Raw genomic sequence first — 22925 nt, forward strand, 5'->3', positions numbered from 1 at the left:
CTGAGTCACTTGTCCACAAAGTAATTGATACCTCAGATATTTATCAAGCACTTACTATATTTGTTCCATATTGTGGGGTTGTAAAGATGAATCTGGTTTAGGTGTTAGCTTCAAACAGTTTATAGTTCAATGTGAAAGAAAAGACATGCACGTCAGTAATCAAAATAAAAAAACAGAAAATGGTAAGTTCCATGTGGAAGAGACGGTTAATATCAATAGTTAATAATAGGTGCCGTCTGTTGAGTACCTAGTGTGTGCTCAGTACTTTATTACCACATTTAATCCTCTCATAGCAACCCAGTCGAAGTAGATGGTATTATCGCTGTTTCATAGCAGAAGAATGAAATGATTCTGTAATATAGAGAAGTTAAGTAATTACCCCCAAGTTATCCATTCATGTGGCTGAGCCAGGACTTGAACCCTGGGCTGGCTGTACAGCCTATGGTCCTAGCTGTTGAGCAGTCTCTTCTCCCTTAGGATAACAAAGTCTTTGGGGCAAATAATTTTATCTGGGCTGTCAGAGTAAATTCTGTTTTTAATACCAGTGCATAATTTCTTTTTCCCTTCCTTTTTAAGACACTGGAAGAGGAGTTTGCTAGGAAACTACAGGAACAGGAAGTGTTCTTTAAAATGACCGGGGAGTCTGAATGCCTTAACCCATCAACACAGAGCCGGATTTCCAAATTCTATCCTATTCCTAGCTTGCATTCCACTGGATCGTAACAATGGGAAGCATTCTGTGGTTGGGTTTGTCTTCTTAAGTATGTCATTCTGTTCTCTTCATCTTCTGCCATAGTCTGTATCAGAGAGCTCACGAAGACAATCACCTGCCTCACCTTCCAGATGTTTTTTTGTTTGTTTTGTTTAGCAAAGATAAAGGGAAAGGCACTAAGACAGATGCTGGGCCATGCTGGCAAAGTAGCATCTTGCAGTAATTCCCTAAGGTGATTTTTGTATATAATCTTAAAAATTGTGTTGTTTAGATACTGTTACCTGAAAAACTGGTAGAGAGATAATGTTTAAAGTTATTTAAAAAAACCCTGTTACGTCACTTAAGTATTACTAAATATCTTTTTTCCTGACTTAACTTCTCAATGATGCCTAAAATCTATAGTTGAAACTGCTGTAGAGAGTTGGATTAATTTTTTGGTGAATCAGCTCTCATGAAAAAACTATGAGTTGCTCAAAATATGATATTGATTCAGTAAATAAATCTGTTACCTTTAAATGTTAGCATCAAACTCTTTTAAAAGAGAAAAATTATTTCAATAATTTGTCTAAAATACTTACCTGTTTAGACATGAGCTAATAATTAAGGGTGCTACTTTTATTAAAATAGTGCCTAAAACACTAAATTTCAGTTGAGTCTAAAATTGCATTTCCTTTTTTGATTCAACAGGGACTAAACACCCTTAGCATTAAGCATTATTGTTTTTTAAATCTTGCTCCTATTACCAATTGATAGAAATTTTCATCCTAAAGTATATGTTGTACAAAGTTGGAAAGATGAAAAAAATAAACGGTAGCTTTTAGATGTCCAAATTGGAAATGTAAAACTCACCAAATTAAAAAAAATATGGATATAGCTATCTCAGCTTATTTCCTAAAATAATACATGAGCTGGTTAAATGAATTCTCCCATCTTAGCAAATTCTGTTTAAAACTGTTGGAGGCTGGCAGGCTCTGAGTTATATTTATGAATATATTTTTATGAAATTAATCTTAAAAGAGGCATTTGTTCAGAATAGTTTTTAAGAATTTAAAATATTTAGGCAAATATCAGAAATGACTTTTCGTTGTTTTGAGATCAAGTCATTTATATTTTGGTTTTGTTTTGTTCCATGTTTAAATTATTTACTTTGATTTGAGTGGGAAAAGCCTGAAACCTTTATCATGAGGGTGCTGATACGTGTAATTATTAATGAAATGTCCACTCTAGTCCCTTTTGAGGGTTAGAATTTCAAGCACGTGTCAGCTCGAAGCAGTATTATAAACCGTATTTCGGGTGTGAGACAGTCCATTTGTAGACGAAGCTTGCTGCCTGCCATGTGCGCCTGTTCTGTCATGAGTGCCAGGTACCAAATTGTAGAAATTTCAGTTTTTAGTTATATTACATTTGAGGCTCGTGAAAAATGCAAATGCAACTTTGTGGGAACACTGATTCATGTTAAGAAAATGTAAATATCTGTAGCACTTTCTTGCAGTTAATTTGAAAACTTTGAATGCTGAACCTTATTTTTTCAGTGGTTTAGATGATTTAAAAATGCATGTGATTTTAATTTTGTAATTGTTTTGACAAGCATAATTTACTTGGACAACTTTGTAGGTAGCCTTAACTTCTGGCCAAGTTTGTTTTTTATATAAATATATATACATATATATATATTATGTATGGTTGTAAATTCATACACTTATCACATGAATGTGTTACTGTATACGAAACTCTTTTAATGCTTTATTCTCAAATGCTGGGTTGAAAAATGTTTTGACTTTTAAAATATATATCTTTATAAAGTAATGTTCAGGGTGATGATGGAAATTGTTTATATTGTTATGATAGAAATGACAGTATAATGTTACCCAGTGTATTTAATGATTTATTTGAAGAGGGAGAGAGGAAGAAGGTTCTCATACCACTTTCTCCTTTGAAATTTTCAGTTTATTGGCTTTTTAAAAATTAATACTTCAGGCAGTGGACATTTTTTCAGTATCGTTTAAAGGATATCCTGTGTGCTGAATAGTTTATGGCACATAATTAATCTGGTCTGAATATTTGGTTCTTTTTCTTCCTTTCAAGTTGACAGAGTATTGAATAAAGAGGCTCAGAGTAGAACGATTGACACGCTGGTAAGTTTGTTAGCACCTCTTGCATCTCCCGTAAAACTGCCCTTTGGATTCCTTGTTCACGCTCGAGTTCTCTTTCAAAAGTGACCAGACCATGTGCATGTAGGAGCAGGACTACAGAATGATATTCATGTAGAGGTAAAAACCTTCATTTTAATACTTAAAGTTACATAAATCTTTTCAAAAGGTATTTTGTTGTATAGACCATGCTGTTTGTACCCATCCCTGCCCACTTCTTGCTGTAGGCCCTGTATTCACGTACAGAAGTGTGAGCCTTCTCTCTTGCATGAAGTGTAGGTGGGGGGTTGGGGAGGGACACAGACATCTTTGAAATCAAAGAGTGCAGTCAAAGGCATTCCTGAGTTGGTGGTTTTGTTGCTGTGGCAGAATGTGCTATGAAATGCATAGAAGAAATTCTCCATGTGTGCCCCCTAATTACTCAGCCTCCCCTCCTCTCCCTGCGTGCTGTGGACACGCCAGGCCACCACGCTTCTGCAGGTCTAGCTCATGGAGCTCGTTGCACCAGGTTGCCTTTCCTAGTCCTGTCAATCCATGGTCGGGTGTGAATTGCTGAATTAGCCGCCATACTATATGGACTCACAGTTAAGCTTTTTCTTACCGTTTTCTATGGGGAAGCTATAGGGTGGGTAAGGAGGAAATTTGGAGTGCTTATACCTTGCTGAAAATGTTGAAACTTTCCTGTGACAGGATACAGCAAATTGTAATTAAATATAAACCAGAACCAGAGCTACCTCTAAGTAGTGTTTCCTCAAGCACAAAGCTCTCAGGCATATGAGACCCACTGTGATGGAGGGTCTCTGATTTCTTGAGCATCAGTGAGTTTCAGAAGTGATTGTCTTTTGTAGTCTCCTAGTTCCCTTGTAACTACACACTTTTTTCCCCATTCCACACTGTGCTTAAATGACAAAGACTCTTCTCAGAAGCCAAATTCTGTCAAATGATTAGCTAGAGATATTGTTGATTACAGGGAAATGTAGAGCTGTGAGGCGGAGGCGGCGAGCTCTGTAGTTCCAGTTCTAATAGGCTTCTGGTTGAATAAATCAGTTCTTTCCTGGGAAATGATCTTTTATAGGAAATGGGATATTTTAAATGCTTTTCTTAAGTTGAAGGCACAACCGTTAATGCCACTACTGTTGCTATCCTGTGGCTGACATGGTTTTGATACAGCTTTAAAACTTCTGTTACCAAGCTTGGGGTAGAATGTGATACCAGTTTTAAATGTTGGCTGTAGCTTTTTGTAATCCTTCTCTGATTTGCAGTGTAATAACTTCACAAGCTAAATTTTCAGAAAGAATTTTGTTTCAGAAAATGCCTCTTGTCTATTTGGGAGCAACATGTCTTTTCAATCATGGGGTTGGCAAATGAAAAATAAAGTTATTTCTTACTCTACTTTGGGAAGCAGTCTTTTATTGGGACTATTTGAAACTAGATTGTCCTGTGTGAGAACATTTTGTAGCATTTTTTAAAATCCTAATTATATTTTAAAACTCGCAGTCCTCCAGATCTTCTGACCCTTCAGACTTACTAGCATTCCAGACCATCTGTAGTCATCACACACAAGAGGGTCCTTTTTACTGGTAACTTGGGACTGGTAACTGGTCTTTCATTGCCCAAACCCCACCTTTGGGTGGTACTTAAAATATTTCCATCGACATATGTATATATACCTTTTTTTATGTCCTTTTTTCCGCTTGGAATGGATTATTTTTCTCACCAAACATTTCACAAACTGTGACGTCACTTCTGCTAAAAACAACCTCTTTTCATCATTCACGCAAGATTCAGTAGATATACTAGGCTGACCATTTGGCACGTGGTCAGTTTGGATGGAGGGAGGCACAGCATGTCATTTTCTAATCCAGGAGCATTGCATACTGTGGAGCTCATGCTTGACTTTTTTTTTTTTTAATGAAACAAAAGAGGCTAAGATCCACCGCCATCCAGCTGAGGACATATCTCATATCTGGGTTCTGTCCAGAGAAGCTAGCGAGTTTGGGCTTTTACCGTATTTCTCTTGGGCATACGATTCTATGAAGACTTTGGGATAGCTTGGATAGGCAGATCTCATAACTAGGACAAAACTCAAAAGTCTGGTTAATCAAGGTAAGAATCATTAAAGGGGATATAATACTTGAGCTTCTAAAGCTACTATTACAAAAACAAATTGAGTCAGCCTTTAGGTAAAACTAACATATGAGAAAGGCACCATGCGTTCATTCATTACACATAAGTTTTCATTAGACAGTAAAATGTCAAACTTAATTAACCGAAAATGTTTTCTTCCTTTCCCTCTTTCTTTTCCTCCTTTCCTTTCTTCCTTCCTTCTTCCCTCCTCCCCTCCCTTCTTTTTTTTTGGTTAGATGGATCACATTAAGCATATTAAAAAAGAAAAAACCCTTTAATTGGAAATTTTGCAATTGAAATGACTCATCTAATAGACCACGTGAATATTTGTAGACATTGAAAAGTGCAATAAAACCAACTGCACCCAGTCCCCCATGCGTTTCCTAAGTGCAGAGCAGGGGTGCCGGCTTCCGGTGTCAGGCAGTCTGCTCTCCCTCCCCTCCCCTCCCCTTCTTTCCTCCTTGCCCCCTGCCTTTCTCTTCCTATTGGCTGCAACCTAGTTCAGCGTAACATACTATCAACTCTAGCGTGGACCTATGGAGACAGATCATAGCTGCAGTCAAACTTCCTAAATGGGAATGTGATACATAGTGAGAAATACTAGTAGAAACCCTGTCACCACCTTCAGGGGAAGTGGATTTCTTAAGTTTTATCAGCTGAGAGTTTTGTCTATGACTAGAGAATGCAGAGTGAAGAGAGGAGAGAGGAGGTGAGAGCACAGCCTTGCAGCGTTGACCAGAACAGTCCCATCAAGTGGCTCCCAGGAAGGCACCCCCCCCCCATCCCATCTTCCATTTTCTGGGCTCATTTTTAAGGTGAAGCTCAAGGGCTCCTGAAAGAACCTTTATGTACCTGGCTTTCCTAGGCTGGGGCTTGAACTCAGTGTTAAAGAAGCCGAGGAGCTCAGGCCTGGACAGCAGGGAGGCCAGCTTCATCCTCCCACACTGCATGCGGCCGCTGTTGGGTCTACCCCGTGAAGCTGTTTCAGACTGTGTACCTTGGACTGAATTCTACATACATATATTTTGCTCCAGACTAAGATAAGGGTTCTAGTTGCTGTGCTGCCTCAGTAGGACAGTGAGATTCCAGCTTTTACCCTCTGGAGAGGTCTTGACATAAGCGCCATAAGCCACTGCAAGAACTGGTCCAGGCGGCTGTTCCGCCAAGGGTTGCTCATGGCTTGACGGCGATGCTTCTCCTTCTCCGGCCAGCATAGACTTGGTCACCTAGAAGTTGGAAGATGAATGGGAAGTTAAAAAATGTCCTGTGGTCTGTGGGGACTTCCGCTTGGGTAATTACAGTAACTGTGACTACTACAAAACCGGCTTGAAAGATGAACTCTTCTGTAAGACTGTCAACTGATTGAAATTGATTACCCTATTTCATTACCAGCCTGGTTCTCCTTTTCCTCCCTGCATTGACACTCTTCTTCCTTTCTCCCTGGCTGTTCATTTGATAGTTACACGAAGTATGCTGTTGCCAGTACCTGCCTTTCGTAGCTGGCATTTGCCTAAAATTTTCAGGCTTGCTCTGGAACACGTGGCCTGCTTCCCAGCACTCCAGGAACTGTGGCAAGTGAGGCTTACCTTTGTCTCCTTTTTCTCCCTTGTGTCCTCGAGGGCCGGGTGGCCCAGGCTGACCTGGTGGCCCAGCAGGGCCCATCTCACCTAGGAGGACAGAAGGGGGCACGGCTAAGCGAGGCACAGTGCAGGGCCTGAAGGAGCCGCACACGTTCCCAGCACGGCGCTGGCAAGGGAGCTGCTTCCCACAAGAGGCAGTCGTTAACACGGGATGCTGGTGGCTGTTTCCTGCCACCACTTACCTTTGGGGCCAGGGATGCCCATCTCTCCCTTCTGCCCAGGGGGTCCTGGGATGGCTCCATACGCTGCAAGGGGGAAAAACTGGCCTTAGACGAGAGCTCGTCCTGGAGCTTGGGAAGCAAAGTGATTCGTTCTGACTGACACAGGCAGGTGGTGGTAGAGTTTGGACTTGTAAGAAGAAAACGGTTCAGAATTTATCCGATTTTCAGCATCTCAAGTGTTAACAAGGTTTCTGGGGAGACTGGTTTCTGTGGAGCAGACTACACGGCAAGTGAAGTGTTGGGAAAGTAATCGGGGCGTGCCCTTACTTCTGAAGAAGTCCATGAGGTCCTCGGTCACGTTGCTGTAGGCGGAGAAGACTTTGCTGATGCCAGGGGGCCCCTGGGGCCCAGGCCGGCCTGGTGGGCCCCGCACAGTGTAGGCCATCCCTTGGAGCAGGCCCTGACCTGTAAAAACCAGAGTGGTGGGCACAGCCAGCAGGGGTCACCTGGCACCCTCCTCACGGTGGGAGCGCGGTGCCCTCTGACTGTCTGGCTCCCATCCCAAACTCTTCTGTGCGGCAGCGAGGGAAGAGCCTCCTTAGTCTCCCCTGTTGACAGGCACGTCTCGCCTCCGTGGGCTTGTTTCACAGGCCTTTTACTGCATAGCTGTGCTGGTGAGCCGCCCGGGAAGGGGCTTCTTAGTCAACAGCCTTCCCTCAGCCCCACCAGGAAACCTTCATAGTCATATAGACTCTTCTGGGAAAACAAAGGACAAAGACCCCAGCATCTCTGTTCCCTGCAGCATAGGTTCCAGTCCCGACTGGGCCCCTTGAACTAAGCTTGTCTTCAGTCCCTGCCCGTCTGATTCCAGAACTGCTGTCCTCCTGGATGTGGAGATGCTCACATGCTCCCGTAACCCCGCAGCGCTGAAGCCTACGTGTCTCCACTTACGCTGCAAGCTGTCAGACACCCGAACGGCCAGCTCGTTGTAATCCAGACCTCCAGCAAAGCTGGCCCCGAAACCACCGTCACCGCCATACGTGCCGCCTTCTGCCGCTGCCCCATAGCCTCGGCCCCGGCCCATGTCCAGGCCAAAGGCTCCCCCTTCGCCCAGGGAGCCTCCGCTTGCTCCTCCTATGCCCGTGGAGGAGCTGTGGGAAGAGGCCCGACCGAGAGAAGAGGAGCTGCCGCCCCGGCTGTAGGAGCTGTCCGTGGACACCAGGCGGCTGTCCCCGGGGGGACCCTGGGGCCCGGGAGGACCCGGCGGGCCGACGATGAAGCTGCGCACATCAGGGCCTGCGGGCAAGAAGCGGCATTAGTGGGAGCCAGGTCTGGGGGAGAGAAAGCAGTGGGACTTGGGGGTGTCTCTCCCAGGGCCTCAGCACCCCTGAGCAGGATGTGAACTCGCACCGAGCGGGAGCATGTGGGCTGGGAGGAAGCCGGGCTTCCTCAACCGACCAGGGCGGCTTATGTGTTTGGCCTCCAGTTCCCTTCAAGCCCCGCTGGCTGCCCCTCTCACAGGGAGAATCCTGGTCTGGGAGGGGATGGAGGAGGGAGAGTGACGTCAGGGACACGCACTTGTGAGGTAGCTGATCAGCTCACTCCGGAAGTTGTCGCTGTTTTCAGCTGCGTATGTCACCAGAGCTCCTGAGACACCCGGGGGCCCTCGAGGGCCTGGGGGGCCAGGGGGACCAGGAGGGCCTGGGATGGATGACAAGCCAGCAGCTGAGCAGGGGGCAGGAGAAAGAAAGATCAGGGATCCCCTGCCAGGACCGCGGAACTCCCAGCCTGGGCCCGTCTGGAAGGAGGCAGTGAGGGAGGCCCCCACACGCGTGTCCCGTCCTCCCCTGGGGTGACTGCTCCCTGCTGCTCTCCACCCCCAGTCCCGGGCCTCATTCAACCCAAATCATATCCCTTCCCGTCAGCCCTTCTGCCGCTGGGAGTTGGGGCTCCCGGCTGGGCACCTGGTCACCCGCTGGCCCCTGAGTTCTCTCGTGACTGGGACGCATGGTGTCCCCCCACTTCTCCCCCTGCCAGGGCTGAAAGCACCTCAACGTCAAGTGTGTCCCCCTCTAGGGCCCCAGAGCCCGGCCCTGTACCCGCTCTAGGAGGACTGGTGCCTGGGCTGAGCCCTCCATGGCTGCCCTGGCTCAGACCCGCGGGAGCCCTGAAGGTCAGGCTGCAGCCCTCGCCTGCCTCACGCCTTACTCTGCAGGTAGGATGAGAGGTCCTCCATGCTGATGCTGGACCACGCGCTGCCTGGGAGCCCTGGTGGCCCAGGGGGACCTGGGGGCCCAACAATGCCTCTGAATTCAGACCCTGAGACACCAAGGAAGAGCAAGGATCGGTCACAGCCTGGGCCAAGGAGCTCTGCCGTCCACCCCAAAGCACTCGGTCAGATGGCCCTGCTCGGCCGTACCTTGGAGCAAGGAGAGGAGCTCCTCGTAGGATGTTCCCGGCAAGCCTGGGGGCCCTGGGGGGCCAGGAAGCCCAATGCTGACTCCGGAGCCTGAGGAACAAATCCGAAGTTGCGATGGATGCAGATCAGACAGGGAAGGGCAGATGGAAACACCGTGTCAGAGAGGAAGCCAGACAGAAGCAACCTGAACAGAAGCGGAGGCTGGGATAGGGGCGAGAGGGGCAGCGGGAAGAGACCGGCAGAGGGTAACGCGGATGCGAGACCCTGGGTGACGGCGCCACGGAGGAGAGGCCCCAGGGCCGGGGACGAGTGCAGGTCAGAAGTGCCCACAGCCCTCCTTCTGCTGGGTGTGTGCGTGTGTGCATAGAGAAGTGTGCATGTGAGTCGTGTGCAGGACGGTGCCCGGGACACTCATCCTGGCCTCCCTCGCCCAGCTCCGTGACCTGCTCTGGGGCCACAGGTTTGAACAGCTCTGAAGCGCCCCCGCTCCCTCTGGGTTGGGTGCAGCCTGGCGGGAGAGGGCCAGGGGGCCATTTCCGGGGTGTCCCGCCCGCTGCCTGCCCCGCCACGGAGGCGGACACTCACTGGACATGTAGCTGAGGACGCGGCTGCTCAGCTCTGCGTAGTCCAAAGACTGGAGGGACCAACCTCCACTGGCTCCTGGTGGCCCTGGGGGACCCCGAGGGCCCATCAGGTACTGCCGTAGATATTGACGCACGTCATCCCCTGAAAGGAGAGGAGGCGCCGGTATGGACCACACGTCCAGCCTAACCTCCCCACAGACTGGCCCGAGTGACGTGTGAACTGGGGGTTCTCAGACCCCCAGGGGGACATCAACAAGCTTCCGGGAGCTGAAGGGGCTCCTGCCCGGTTGCCTGGCCTTAGAGGGGAGAGCTGATGCCCCCTTTCCAGCTGGCTGCTGGGAGGGAGGAGGGAGTGGCTGCTGGGAGCGAGGAGGGAGTGGCTCCTTGTCCCAAGGGACCGCCAAGTGTGCCTGACAAGTGCAGCCAGGAGAGAGGGAAGGCACCCCACCCTCTAGCCCACCACAGCCGACTCACGCTGGAGCACAGCCAGGATGTCTTCAGAGGAGATGGAGGTGGAGGACGTGCTGATGCTGTACCCCGAAGCTGTGGGGAAGGAAACCGGTTACCCGCTTAGCTGGTACTGAAGCAACGCACTCATTACTCCAGAATCACAGACCTGGTCAACCAGCTGTTTCCGTTTGGGGGCAATGAATGCACGGGGGTGTTAGCAGGCTATTTATAATGTCTATATTTCTTAATCTGAACAAACCTTTTTTGAAGCTAGATTCGGCGGCCTGATTACCGTGAATTCAGCATTGAACATCACATTCAGAAAAAGGGCAAAGCAAACAGCAAATTAAGAGACGAGACTCCAGGAATAACCGTGGACCTTGGGAGGAAGTTGTCATTACAGGGGCTGGGGAGAGGCTTACTCTGTAAGTAGCTCACGACGAGGCTGGCCAGCTCTGAGTAGTTGAAAGTCTCACCCGTGATGGTGGTGACAGGCCCGGGGGGACCAGGTGGGCCTGGGGGACCCTGAACTCCAGATAGATAAGACCTGATACTGTCACCTGCCAACAAAGAAATAAAGCAAAGTCAGGCTTGTCCCCAAGAGGGCGTGTCCTCCCCACAGAGGTGACCTGAAGTACTTGATGAAATGCACACACCCATCCCACACAGGGGCCAAGGCAGGGCCAGCAGGGAGCCTAGACTCCCCTTGCTATAGATGGAGAAACTGAGGCAGACTCTGTGCTGGGCCAGGTGGATCTCCATGGCTGTAGAGTAACAAGACTCCAGTCAGCCACCCATTTGACAAAGCTCTGGTGCCCACATGTGTGGAAATCACACCGTCACCTCCACAGCACATGGATGAGGTTGGGGGAGTGCACACCAGTATGAAAGTGTGTGTGTGTGTGTGTGCGCGCGCGCACGTGCATGTGGATGAGCATGTGGGTGTACGAGCCTCTGCTGGGGTGAGGACAAGTCTATGTATCAATACGTGGACACACACGCACAGACACACACACACACACACACACACACACACACTGCCCCATTCAGGCACCGGGCACTCACTCTGCATGTAGTCAGAGATGTACTGCTGAATCTCCAGGCCGGAGCTGCTGATGGAGCCTGGAGGCCCGGGGGGCCCTGGTGGGCCTGGTGGGCCCTGCGTGAACATGGTGCTCGATGACGATCCCCCTGCAGGAGAGAAAGCCTCTGAGTTGGTCTCTCCACCCTGGGGTCCAACAAGGGAGCCCAGGCAATGCTTTTACAGTCTGAGGAGGGAGATTCTTTCTCAGTAGGAGAACTAAGACAGTGGCAAAGAGCTCCTAGGAGCTTTCCCAGGCCGAGCCCTCCCTTTTCTTCGGCAACCTGCTCACCGCCCACATGGCCTCCCTCGCCCCTGAACCCCTAGCTCCCAGGCTCTGTTCTCGCCGTCATTCATCATCGGCGTTGCTAGTCATCTTTATCATGCAGGCATCCTTCCCTCCCACCCCCGCTAACTTGTAACCTCCTTAAAGGCAGTTCAGAGATCCCAGCACGTGGAGAGAGTATCTCATCAACACTGAATCATGGATAAGTGAATGAATTAGTTAATTAACATCCTCACTGGCACGATCAGCCTCGCTTGAAGAAGGAGAGAAGAACTTGGGCACCTTTGGTTCTTACCTCGAGAGGGCCCACTGGGAATGCCGGGAGCCGCTGGGACTCCGGGATCACCTGGAATCCAAAACAAGCAGCTCTGTTTGCATCACCTCCTCCAGGAAGCCTCCCCTGGTTCCTCAAGTTCAACCACACTGTCAGCTGTGGCTCAAAAACTGTCCCATGTTTCTCAGTCTCATTTCTGCAATGGTGTCACAGCTTCCCTGGGCAGACTGTATCCCCACCCCCGTCCCTTTCTCCCTCCAGGCTCTCCTCTCTTCAGCCTCTTCTTCCTTCCAAGTCTGTAGCATCAGCAAGTACTCGCTGCCCTCTATTCGGGCTCTGGGAGCCAGCCTTGCTCCCACTCCTCCCCGCCTTCACTGACCTCTGTCACCCTTGGGTCCCTGAGGGCCGGGTGGGCCTGGCGGTCCTTGTAGGTTGAGTCCGAGAGAACTGGAGCCTGGAGGCCAACAACACAGGGCAGTCAGCCAGGTGGGGAGAGGCTCCGGCAGAGCCGGCAGCAGGGGGCTCAGCACTTACCTGAGGCTGAGAACCCTGGGAGGCCTCGCTCGCCTGAGGGACACAGCAGAGAGGGAACAGTCAGCTGTGCCAGCCTCCTTCTCCCCGTGCCCCAGCCCAAGACACCACCTCCCTCCCGAGGCTCCCCAAGATTCAATGGCTGGGGCAGCACCGGCCCTTGGGTGGTATCTAGAGCTGCCGCAGACAGACACACGCACACACATACGCACGCACGCACACATGTAAGTTCTCAACCATCAGAGACACACTCTGATCTACCCTCATCTGGACCAAACTCAAGAAGCTCAGGGATCTTGGAAGGTCAGCCTTTGCCACTCCCACCCCTACCCCAGGTTTGTTTGATGCCAGTTCTATTTACCTTGGTGTCCTCGGGGGCCTGGGGCACCTGGAGGAGAAGACAGTCATGAGACAGGTCCCACCCAGATGCTGTGACTGCAAGGGGCCCGTGGGGAAGGAGTCGGGGCTCCAGGGCCCCTCGTGCCTCTCCTCCCATCAGGACAAGGACAAGGCTTCTTGACAGAGCTTCCGACCCCCCGCCCCACGCCCTGCTGCAGGCTGCTGAGCCCCTAATGGGATAGGGCAGGAGGGTGAAGGCCTGCTCATCCAGCCTCATCAGAACTCTCCCGGCCACCAGCTGGGTCAGCTGGGGTCAGCTGGGGTTCACACAGGCTCCTGCGCTCCCTAAGACACGGTGCTCACCTTGCTCTCCCTTGGGGCCTGGGGGGCCAGGTGGGCCTGGAGGGCCAGAGAAGAAGGTCTCTGTAGAGGAAGGAAATAGTTTTGAGTGTGGACGATAGATGGATGGATGGATGAATTTTCTACTAGAGACAAGTTCTGGGCTAAAGAATGTTCTAAAGTTATTTCCATATGTTTCTATGTTATACTGTCAGCATTTATCTCATTTCATGAGCATGTGTCCTACCTACTTTATCAGAGCTGGGCTCCCTGAGGACAGGAACTAGGTCTCCCCAGTTGGCCCAGAAGCTTCCCAAAGGCAGATCTCCCCCAGGCTGGGCAACCAGGGATTCTCAGGGTGGCTGGGTTGGCATCAGTTACCTTCTCTCCACACAGCAGGTAGCATGGAGTTTATGCAAACACACTCACGGTGGAAAGTCAGAAGGAGAAAGCATGGTGAGTAGGTCAGAAAGGCTGTGTGCCCATGACCATGGCATGGGCTGGGGCTGGGGCTGAGGTAGAGAACAGGAGCGACTTGACTCCCCAGCATTACCTGAGCTGGTCAGGAGAGATCCTGGTGGGCCTGGTGGGCCTGGCAAGCCTTCCCCTAGGTAAGAGAGCACCCAAGACCTATTAATGCCAAGAGGTGGGCCAGGAACACTCTGCCCAGGAGCAGAAGTGACAGAGAAGCTCTTTCCTAAGAGCCGGCCCAGAAGAAGCCTGGGCTCTGGGTCCCATCGTCTCTCATCTCCCATTGCTTAGCTCTCACCTGCTGGGCCTCGGGGTCCTGGGGGTCCTGGAATGGATGGTCCTGTAGAAGAGGGTGAGGAAGAGGCAATGCTGAACCCAGGATCTTGGCTTCCTCACTAAGTGCCTTGAGCCCCCTGCCCCCAAGATTCCCCACCTTCCAAAGATCCCTGAGGTGCTCACCTGGTGGCCCAGGTGGTCCAGGTGGGCCTTGGGGACCTCGTAAATCAAGACCCTCTGTGGAAAGGAGAAACCAGAAATGAGCAAAAGCTGTCACGAGGCTGCTCTCCGCCAGCCTCACCCCTCACCAGGATCCTCGGTGCTTGTGTTCACACCCACACACCAGGCCATGGGTCATGGGTCGTGGCACAGGACCCTCCAAGACCCCCTCTGCTAGAGATGCCTTTTGCTCAGAGGCAGGGCAGGGCTGAGTCGAGCTCCCTGGTGGCTGATGGGGGTGTGCAGTGATGATTAAGAGCATGGCTTCGGTGTCAGACAGCCTGAGTTCAAATCCTGCCTCATCACTGCCAGCTTGTGGGCAAGTTCTTGACCTTTCAGCCTCAGCTTCCTCCACTGTAAACCAGAGGCCCAAGACCTACATCACAAGGGCCTTGTGCAGACTCGGTGGGACGACAAGGCAGAGCGCCTGGCACGTGGTGACTGTTAGACCAGGGCTGGCGTTGTCTTTGCTGTTCAGGTGGGAGGCCCAGCGGCATCTCTGCCTGGGTTCTTTAAAGGACTCTGGGAACCGGAGGACCCAGGAGTCAGCGCTCCTAGGCCGGGCCTATGGCTGAGAACCCAGGGACCCTCGTCGTTGTTCATGGTGTGGGGGATTCAGGACTCCTCCAGTCACACTCACAGGGCTGGGTTCAGAGGCCTCCTGGAATCCGGAGAGCCTCTCTGACAGCTGTGCCATCCCCTGTGACTCATCCTCCACAGCTGATAAAACCCCTGCTGTTCCTTCTCAGCGAGAGGACCTGGCCATCCTTACACTGGGGCTCACGATGACTCACTGGTGCAGCTGCCGCAGGCCCCAGTGCATGGCCACCTCTCCCACTCCCACCCCTGTGTCACCTGTCCCGGAGAACACGGTGGCACTCACGGGCGGAGAGGACCTCAGAGATGGAGCTGCTGCTGCCCATGAACGATTCACCAGGAAGTCCTGGCTCCCCTCGCGGGCCTGTGGGGAGGACACAGAGTTGGGGGACACCGCCTGCAGCTGTCAGTGCTTTCTCTCTGGAGCCGCCCAGGTGCTCGGGGTGGGGCAGGGCCAAGCGGAGCTGACTGTGGGCGGGGCTGAGCTGACTGTGGGCGGGGCCAGAGTGTTGGCTGGGAGCGAGACACACCCCAGGAGGACCTGGAGTCCGTGTTTTGATATTTGGATAAGTTGCTGGACAGTGACACGATTCTCAGGATATGGTCACCAGAGGCCTGAGGCCTGTGAAGATAGCTGAGCTTGATCCTGACCCAAGAGCCTCAATCTCCCTTTCGGGAGGACCCCTACCTTCTCAGAAACATGGAAGAAGGTGGGACGCGGTGTCTCCTCTGGCTACGGAGGCCTTGCCGGGGCCTTGGAGAAGAGCCCGCTGGCCCCTCACCTCCCTTCCCAACATGCACATCTCTCACTTAAAGATGGGGTGCAGGGCCACCCCAGGAAGGAAGCTCTCCACAGCCTACAGTCATGCGTTCTTTCAGGGTGTGACATACCTTGCTGTCCTGGGAGACCAGCTGGGCCAATGGGACCTGGAAATGGGGTTGGGGAAGAAAAGGTTTTATCACACCTCTAGGGGCAGAGTTCTAGAAAGAACTGAAGAAAAGACAGGTGCCTGGGTACATTAAGTACCTTCCTCACAAGGCATGGAACAGTGGCCCAAAGAGGTCATCTTGCTTATTTGAAAGCAATAAGCAATTTGAGACCAGCCCTGTGGTCCATTCCAGTGAGAATTCCTCTGCCAGGCACTGGGGCCCCTGGGATGGGCAGGACTGCCCTCTCTGACACTGTCCTCCGATGGTTAGGGACTTCTAAACACCCCCAGTGTCCCCAGTCTCCCTGGAGTTTATCAGGAGGGAAGACCGATCCACACTTGCATTGGTCATATTACACACAAACATTTTAAATAATTAAAAACTAGATATAAAAAAACAGCCATTTTGGATAAATAGAAAAAAGTATCACCCACAATTCTTTAACTTACAGGCATTTTGTTGTATTTCCTTCCAGCATTTTTTTGTCGTATATAAATATAGTTGCAACTACAGAGCACACATTATCTAGTATTCTGCTCTTTTATTTTTAAAAAAATTTTTTTATTGGAGTATAGCTGATTTACAACGTTGTGTCACCTGCCCTTTTAAATAACACTGTTATCTGCTAACAACTTTAAGTCTTCATATTTTTGTAGCCGTCTCATTATTGTTGGACAATTTGGGGCTATTTGCTTCAAATAGATTCCTCGCACTTTTGTTGCTCTTGATGCATATTATCAAGTTGTTTTCCAAGAGGAAACAATTTGAGGACTGACTCTGACAAGTCAATACTGGTTCTGGAGGCAGAAGGACCTGGGCCGAACCCTGACTCTGCTATTTCTTATCCGTGTGACCTTAGGCGTGTCATTTGCCTGCTCGAGCCTCCAACGGTACTGCGGGGACCTAGTGAAGCAATGCCATGCAGGGCTTAGGATACGTGCTGGGGAGTGATCAGGGCTCAGCAGGCTGTCTGGGAGGGGCTTTCTCAGCCCCTTCCTACTCTTCCCCGGGTTCCGGCCCGGGTTTCAGGATTTGAGCGAATGCTGCTATAGTCAGATGCAAGCAAGGCCTGATGCTGATCTGGGGCAAAGCAAGAAAACAGACTGACCTGAGGCACCTGGAGGTCCTGGAGGTCCCATGGCTCCAGGAGGTCCCGGGGGACCTGGGACAGTGAGAGTCGATGATCCCTCTGAAAACAGAAGGCACGTTGAACGCTGAGCCCCCCTCTCCTCGCTCAGAGGGGACCCAGGCCAGGCTGTGGGCCAGGTTGGGCCAGTATTACGTCTGAAATCCCCCGACCCTCCTCACTTCTGACTGGAAGATTCAGCACTGCACCTTGCCCAAAGCACGGAGCCCGCGGACTTGCAGGGTGTTGAGGCAGAGCCAGGGCGGACGCCCTGTACACAGTGCAGGGTCTACCTACCTGAAGTCACGATCCTGCCTGGAGCTCCCGGTTCACCTGGGAGGGGAGGCAAAGGAGAGTGGTTATTCCCAGGATCAATTAGTGGCTCAATGAATCATTTTCAAGGCTTCTGATTGCATCTGAGACCCACTCCTGGGCTTCTGACCCTCAGGCTGAAGGCATTTTAATGAACTGAAGGGGAGCATACAAGATGCATTAAGCACCAATCTCTGCCCTGGAGACCCTGGAGGCTCGAGCATCAATCTTCTTGGCCCACATTAGCTTTTGGAAGAAGCTGGGACTCTGCGAAGGGGCTTCATTTGTGGATGTTGGAGAGTTTGCCTGGTGGTGAGCCCAGAATGAGCTGACTCAGGAGTTGTTCCCCCTCCCACACTCTATCTTCTCCCACACTGGGCATTGCAGGCTCTTACTAGGAATTGCTTTAGGTGCAAAAAGCACTGAGAGGTCAAAGAGCAGAGGCAGTGAGCCTGCGGGGTAGAGCCTGGTTCCCAGTGCCCCTCATGTGCTAATTCCCTGGGACAGTAGTAGGGTCTACACAGAGTCAAGAGGGGGTTCCGTGGTCTGGGAAACTCCGAGTCATGTAAAGGTTAACAGATCTCTTCTCTGCCTTGTGTCTTAGAGGGTTGAAAATGCGAATGTGCATGGAGGACTTCCAAGAAGGGAATGTCAGATTCACACTTTCCCAAGGCTGTCACGATGGAAATCCACATTCTGCAGAACCAAGTGAGTGAAGTAGAGGATGGAAAAACCCTTGACTGGAGATTCTTCTGGGACGTTTTTGTCATTTCCCAAGGCCTGTGGGCAATTCAGTCATCCACACGCTGAGGGGTGATATTGATTTCCCCCTTTGGGGAAGCTTGCAATCTGCCAGCCCCTCGAGGTCAAGGCCAAGAGAAAGCACTTGACTTTCTTTTTGTTGGAACACAACCCAGTGTCAGGTACAATGTCCACCTCTGTGCACGCTGGACAGAAAGTCACAGGCCCTGGAGAAGGGCAGGGTGTCTCTCCTCGAGAATCCCCAAGCCTCTGATCTTTTACTAAAGATGCCATCAATCCGTGAGCAGATCTGTGGACCCAGAGACGTGTCTGCTTGGGATGTACTTGAAAGAACTCCTTGGCCCAACCTGTTGTTAGCCATAGTTTCTGGAAAGCAGGTCCTCCCGCCAAGGTGACAGTGACAGAGGGCAGCTCCACCGAACGTCAGGGTTCAGGAACGTGGGGTCACAGGGACAGAAGGAGAAGGGCCGTCCCTGAGCAGCGCTTTTCCTGGACTGGCTCGGGGTTGGGGTCTGATGGCCCAGAACCGGATGCGAATGTCGCCCTACATGTAAGGGTCCGAGTCCTGAGGATGCCCCTCTGAGAACTCTGACTTTGGCCTCTTAGTAACATCTGAGAGGCTCCTCCCTGCCTGCATCAAAGCCCCCTCTCAGAAAGGGGGTGGCAGTGTCCCCGTTACACTGAGGCCTGTGTGGACCATAACACTTGTCCCAGGGAAGAGGCACATCATGGGGGGACCACGCCTAAGTGAGGGGACAGAGCACTCGTGGGGGGCATTACAGAGTCAGCGGTGGGGACAGCACCCTTGCAGATCCTCCTCCATCGAGGGCTTGGAGACAGCCAGGCACCAAAGGGAGGCTCTGGATTGTGGGGGGAAGGGTGGGGCTTGAGGACTCAGGGCTTAATTGGTCAGAAGAATCCCTGGCTCCCCAGTCTCACAGCCTTCCACTGAAGCCACTAGATGCCACTATTGATCCAGGCTCTGGCCACACAGGGACCTCCCTGCTGCCAATGCCTCCCCTCCTGCCAAAATGACCGGTGACTGTCTAATTTGGAAAATCACTTACCTTTAGCCCCTGGTCGGCCGGGGGTCCCAGGAAGTCCTGGTGTGATTGAAAACAAGTCAGTCAGGATGATTCAGGGCCAGCAATTCCAGACCCCCTGTGGTAGCACCTGGCGCTCTGTCACTGGCAAGGCCACAACCGCTGACTGGAACCCGCAGACCCACCTGGCTCAACCTTCCACCTTAGCCCAGCTCCCTCGAGGGAGCCTCTTGCTCTGAGCCCTTCTCCCTCTCTAGGAAATGGAGCAACAGCTGGGCTGGAGGCAGAGGCTCACAGGTCCAGCTTTGGGGGATCCCAGTCCCTCTGGGTGATGCGCCCCCTGCAGCCTGCAAAGCGGCCATTGTAACCCACCGGCCCTGCAGCCTGGGGGAGTAGGGGCTGGGCTTCCTGTATCTGATGCAACACCCCCTCTTGCTTTTGTCCACAGCTCCACCAGGGAGCATTTGAAAGATATCCCTGTGCGCTCAACTGTTGAGGGGTGATGCTGTTTGATTTTATTTTACATCTTTGCCTAATTTCCTTTAGGAGTTGGGGCTGGTGTGGTGACAGCTTCTCAAATCCAAGTGGGTGCACACTGTCCAACTATCAGACAGGCTTTGACACTGGGGCTGTCCCAGGGAGGCCGGGCCCTTCTGCATGAGATGAGTGCCCACTCCCTACCGTGCCACAGGGGATGTGGGCCTCTGTGGGGCTAATGGGACTCCTGGGGCTGGAGCCTCCTCTTGGGGGTCCCTGCACCAAAGGGGACCAGGCTCAGGCAGACAGCATTCACACGTGACCTAACCTCATTCTCCTAGAATGGCTTTCTAGATTGTTCTGTGCATATTTGTCCTTCCTAAGGTGTTTCTCAAGACTCACATCAGAATGACCTGAACCCATTTTGCTGGGGGAGTGAGGGAAGGAGAGGACACACTAAGGTGACTGGAGAAGCGTCTGCTGAATGCCGGGATTGGGAGGCTTGGCAGTGGCCTTTGAAGTGGCAGTGACCCAATGACTCACCCTGAGGTCCTTGGGGTCCTGTGAGACCTACGGAGAGTAGAAGACATGAGAGGAGAGTTGAAGGGCAGAGGAGCCGACCCCTCAGCAGCAGGAGCGGGCGGAAGGGATTGGTGGGCGCAGGAGGACGAACCCCGTGTCTGGGGCAGCCGGACTCCAGGGTCCTCGCAGCCCTGGACGAGAGCAGTTTTCTGACTCACTGCTCCATCAGGGGATGGTTCTTAGCCCATTTGGGCTCAAGACCCTTTGGTGTCTGAGAGCTACAAGCCCCAAAAGTTCACACACTCACTGAGCCCTAATGCTGCCCCCAGGGTGCTGGGTGCTCTCCATCTGTGCGCCCACCAAAGGAGCCCAGGGGCCCCCTGTTCCTCATCGGCCCCTGAGGGTTGCCACCTCGTCCTCCCGGCTTTCTGGGCTTGTGTTGATTTGTTCCTCCTGCAGCCCTGAGGATCTTGCTCCTGCTAGGCCTTTGGTGGAGACCCTAACAACGGCTTATCTCCCCAGGCTGGTGGCTATTGGCGAGGGTCCAGGCACGGCCCAAGGGGGTCCACAGGGGACCCAGACACTGAGGTGGTGATAAACTGGCATTTTTGGGAGACTCCTTGCCCCTTTCTAGAACTCCTTGCTTTCAGTGTTGATCTCTCTTTTCCAAGTTGCCAGACTTGGTGACTCAGGTGTCAGGACTCACAGCCGCTGTGCAAGGCTCAAGCCAGCAGTTGTGGCATTTTCCTAATGAGCTGCTAGAGGAAAATGGATTAGGGAAGGTACATACACACACACACACACGCTTCCCACTCTGTTACCTGGCTTTCCTGGATCTCCAGAAGGTCCTGGTAAGCCCCGGATTCCGGGCATCCCTGGAAGACCTTGTTCCCCTAGAGAAAGCACGAACAACGTGGAAACGTTTGCCTTTTAGGCACGCTGACCAGCCAACGCATCGGAGCCAATGGTCTCTTGGGGTTTTACTGAGTAACTTGCTGGCAGGTGGAAGGGAAGAGGGGGATGAGACCGGGATTGCACACCTCCCCGTGATGTACGCCCTCTGGCCTTGTGATCGGGGGGCTGGGGGCTGAGCGCTGGGACGTGGGCAGGGGGGGCAGTGGCGGGCCGGGGGAGTGAGGAGAGCAGCTGAGTGACCAACCTCTTGGGCCTTGGTGTCCGTCGGGGCCAGCTTGTCCTAGGAAAGCAGATGCAAGTTCATCAGTGACTCTGGGAACTACTCTGGTACTCCTTCCCTCCACTGCGTTATAGCCTCCCAAGCTGTCTCCTAGGTGGGGCACCCATGCATCCCCTCCTGCAGCCATCAGACGTGGAAGAAGCCCTGTCGTTGTCACACCTGCAGGGTAAAGCTTTCCTGCCCTCTCCTCCTAAACCAGTAATGCCTCTTCTCCTGCTGAGAACTGTTCCATGGCCCCCACTGCCTCTCCCGCATCGACGGCACAGGACTCGCACACACCAGATGCTCAATACAGGTTGGCCTCATTTGGTCCAGGTCCTGGAGGTCAAGATTCTCCAAGATCTTGTCTCCTCTGCTGTAGGCATCACCCTAACCTCCGACCACAGTGATGTCCTTCTGGGGCCAGCTCTTCCCACCTGCTTTTTCCCACCTCTTTGTCTTTCCTCACTCATGTCTCTGCGTGGCATTTTCTAAATTGATGTGATTAAAATCTTCTTTACTTTTTAGAACCATCTGAAAAGGCATCTCCTTCATCCTTCCGGTTGGAAGAAACTTCTCTCTCTACTGTTTCCGCATAGCACCCTGTACCTTTCATGGCCCTTGTCATCGCACACAAGCTTTATCTCCCCTCGAGGGAGGTAAAGCATCTTACTCGCCCAGCACAGCATCCTGCACACCGTCAGCGCTTCCTAACACTTCGTTAATGAATGAGATCATGAATGCACCGCGTCTCCATTGGTGGGGCTTAGACCCTTCTGGGATGTGGTGTCAAATGCCTAGCCCCGAGGGGGGTCTTTAGCCAGCTTCCTTGTTCTGGCTGACAGGTCCCTCAGTAAGGGTCAGCCAAAGGGCTGAACCCTGGAGTATCAGGGCTGTGCCTGGAATTCCGTGGGTTCCAAAGAACCTCAGCCCTTGTTTCTCCTCCCCAAGGGCCTGAGGGTCTTAGAGGCAGGAACCGGGGCAAATGGACCATATCCTGCCAAGCGCCTCCAGAGCAGTAGGAAACTGTTAGAGACAGCAGCTCTCTGAGCCCCAAGAGGGATGCCCAGATCCAGGAACAGCCTGTAAATGGAGCCTCTACCGGGGGTGGGTAGATTAGAGAATGGGAGAGGCAGCTCTAGGAGAATCTCAACTCTAGGGCCATGACGATGACTGCGGCGGGGCAGACCCATGGCGTCTGCTGCTGTGAGACACTCACCCATTGCTCCTTTAGGCCCGGGCTCGCCCACAGCACCAGGTAAACCTTTCAAGCCGGGCTCTCCTGCAAAGGAAATGGACTAGGTGTTTGGAGGAGCTTGACAGTGGTAGAACACTCTACCCTCCCGGCCACCCCCAGGCCTGCCACCTCCCCAACCAGAGGAGCTTGGTGTGCCAACCAGAGGCTGGAGACACAGCGTCAGCTTTGATTCTAAAGTCAGGCCTCCCACCCCCGGCAGTAGGCACGGACTGGCCCAGAGGCCACGCCTGGTCTGAAGGGGCCTGTGTATGAGTCTTATTTCCTTGGCAACAAAAAGCTGGCCCTTGTAGCCAAAGCACTAGTACTGTCAAATTCCTTTTTAATCATGCAAGTTGGCAGGAGGTAAGTGGATACAAGTAAGGCAAACTTTCTGCCACTTAGGGAAGAGCTTAATTTTCCCAACTCAATTCTTCAAAAGAATCAGAGATAATCATAAGCTCCCTTTTCCACCCCAAACATTTACTGTCTGGACCATACATGTTGCTGCTGGCTTACACTCCATTCCGGGCTTTATTTTATCTTGTCCTGCTTTTTTCTAGATTGCAAGTCCCCTGAAGGTTTTAGACAGAGATTCTGTCTCCTACTTCTGTATTTTTTTCCCCCATCTCCAGTACCCAATGGATTTACAAAAAGTCTTTAGTGGATCACAGTAGATTCCTGTGTGG

General features: G+C 51.8%; 2 protein-coding genes across 4 annotated transcripts in view; one reads left to right on the forward strand and one right to left on the reverse strand.

Annotated features, from left to right (window-relative positions):
- Positions 1 to 4254, forward strand: part of SLK (STE20 like kinase) — a 56900-nt gene extending 52646 nt beyond the window's left edge. For both annotated transcript variants that reach the window (XM_027112521.1, XM_027112522.1), the window contains one exon: positions 577 to 4254. In XM_027112521.1, coding sequence (XP_026968322.1) covers positions 577 to 723 — 147 coding nt within the window. In that variant the 3' untranslated portion in view covers positions 724 to 4254. The remainder of the gene's footprint in view (positions 1 to 576) is intronic.
- A 956-nt stretch (positions 4255 to 5210) lies between these two features.
- COL17A1 (collagen type XVII alpha 1 chain) overlaps positions 5211 to 22925 on the reverse strand; it is a 51911-nt gene continuing 34196 nt past the window's right edge. For both annotated transcript variants that reach the window (XM_027112520.1, XM_027112519.1), the window contains 29 exons: positions 22222 to 22284; positions 20988 to 21023; positions 20650 to 20721; positions 19850 to 19876; positions 18854 to 18889; positions 17010 to 17045; positions 16695 to 16775; positions 15548 to 15583; positions 14943 to 15020; positions 14024 to 14077; positions 13863 to 13904; positions 13647 to 13700; positions 13118 to 13177; positions 12777 to 12803; positions 12419 to 12451; positions 12264 to 12338; positions 11906 to 11956; positions 11309 to 11434; positions 10666 to 10803; positions 10268 to 10336; positions 9795 to 9935; positions 9210 to 9299; positions 8999 to 9109; positions 8369 to 8515; positions 7742 to 8086; positions 7118 to 7255; positions 6812 to 6874; positions 6576 to 6656; positions 5211 to 6215 (listed from right to left, as the gene is read on the reverse strand). In XM_027112520.1, the coding sequence (XP_026968321.1) occupies positions 6163 to 6215; positions 6576 to 6656; positions 6812 to 6874; positions 7118 to 7255; positions 7742 to 8086; positions 8369 to 8515; positions 8999 to 9109; positions 9210 to 9299; positions 9795 to 9935; positions 10268 to 10336; positions 10666 to 10803; positions 11309 to 11434; positions 11906 to 11956; positions 12264 to 12338; positions 12419 to 12451; positions 12777 to 12803; positions 13118 to 13177; positions 13647 to 13700; positions 13863 to 13904; positions 14024 to 14077; positions 14943 to 15020; positions 15548 to 15583; positions 16695 to 16775; positions 17010 to 17045; positions 18854 to 18889; positions 19850 to 19876; positions 20650 to 20721; positions 20988 to 21023; positions 22222 to 22284 (2363 nt within the window). In that variant the 3' untranslated portion in view covers positions 5211 to 6162. The remainder of the gene's footprint in view (positions 6216 to 6575; positions 6657 to 6811; positions 6875 to 7117; positions 7256 to 7741; positions 8087 to 8368; positions 8516 to 8998; positions 9110 to 9209; positions 9300 to 9794; positions 9936 to 10267; positions 10337 to 10665; positions 10804 to 11308; positions 11435 to 11905; positions 11957 to 12263; positions 12339 to 12418; positions 12452 to 12776; positions 12804 to 13117; positions 13178 to 13646; positions 13701 to 13862; positions 13905 to 14023; positions 14078 to 14942; positions 15021 to 15547; positions 15584 to 16694; positions 16776 to 17009; positions 17046 to 18853; positions 18890 to 19849; positions 19877 to 20649; positions 20722 to 20987; positions 21024 to 22221; positions 22285 to 22925) is intronic.

The sequence above is a fragment of the Aethalodelphis obliquidens genome, unplaced genomic scaffold, assembly GCF_003676395.1.
Source record: "Aethalodelphis obliquidens isolate GAN/ISIS:26980383/991018 unplaced genomic scaffold, ASM367639v1 scaffold11, whole genome shotgun sequence".
Classification (NCBI taxonomy): domain Eukaryota; kingdom Metazoa; phylum Chordata; class Mammalia; order Artiodactyla; family Delphinidae; genus Aethalodelphis; species Aethalodelphis obliquidens.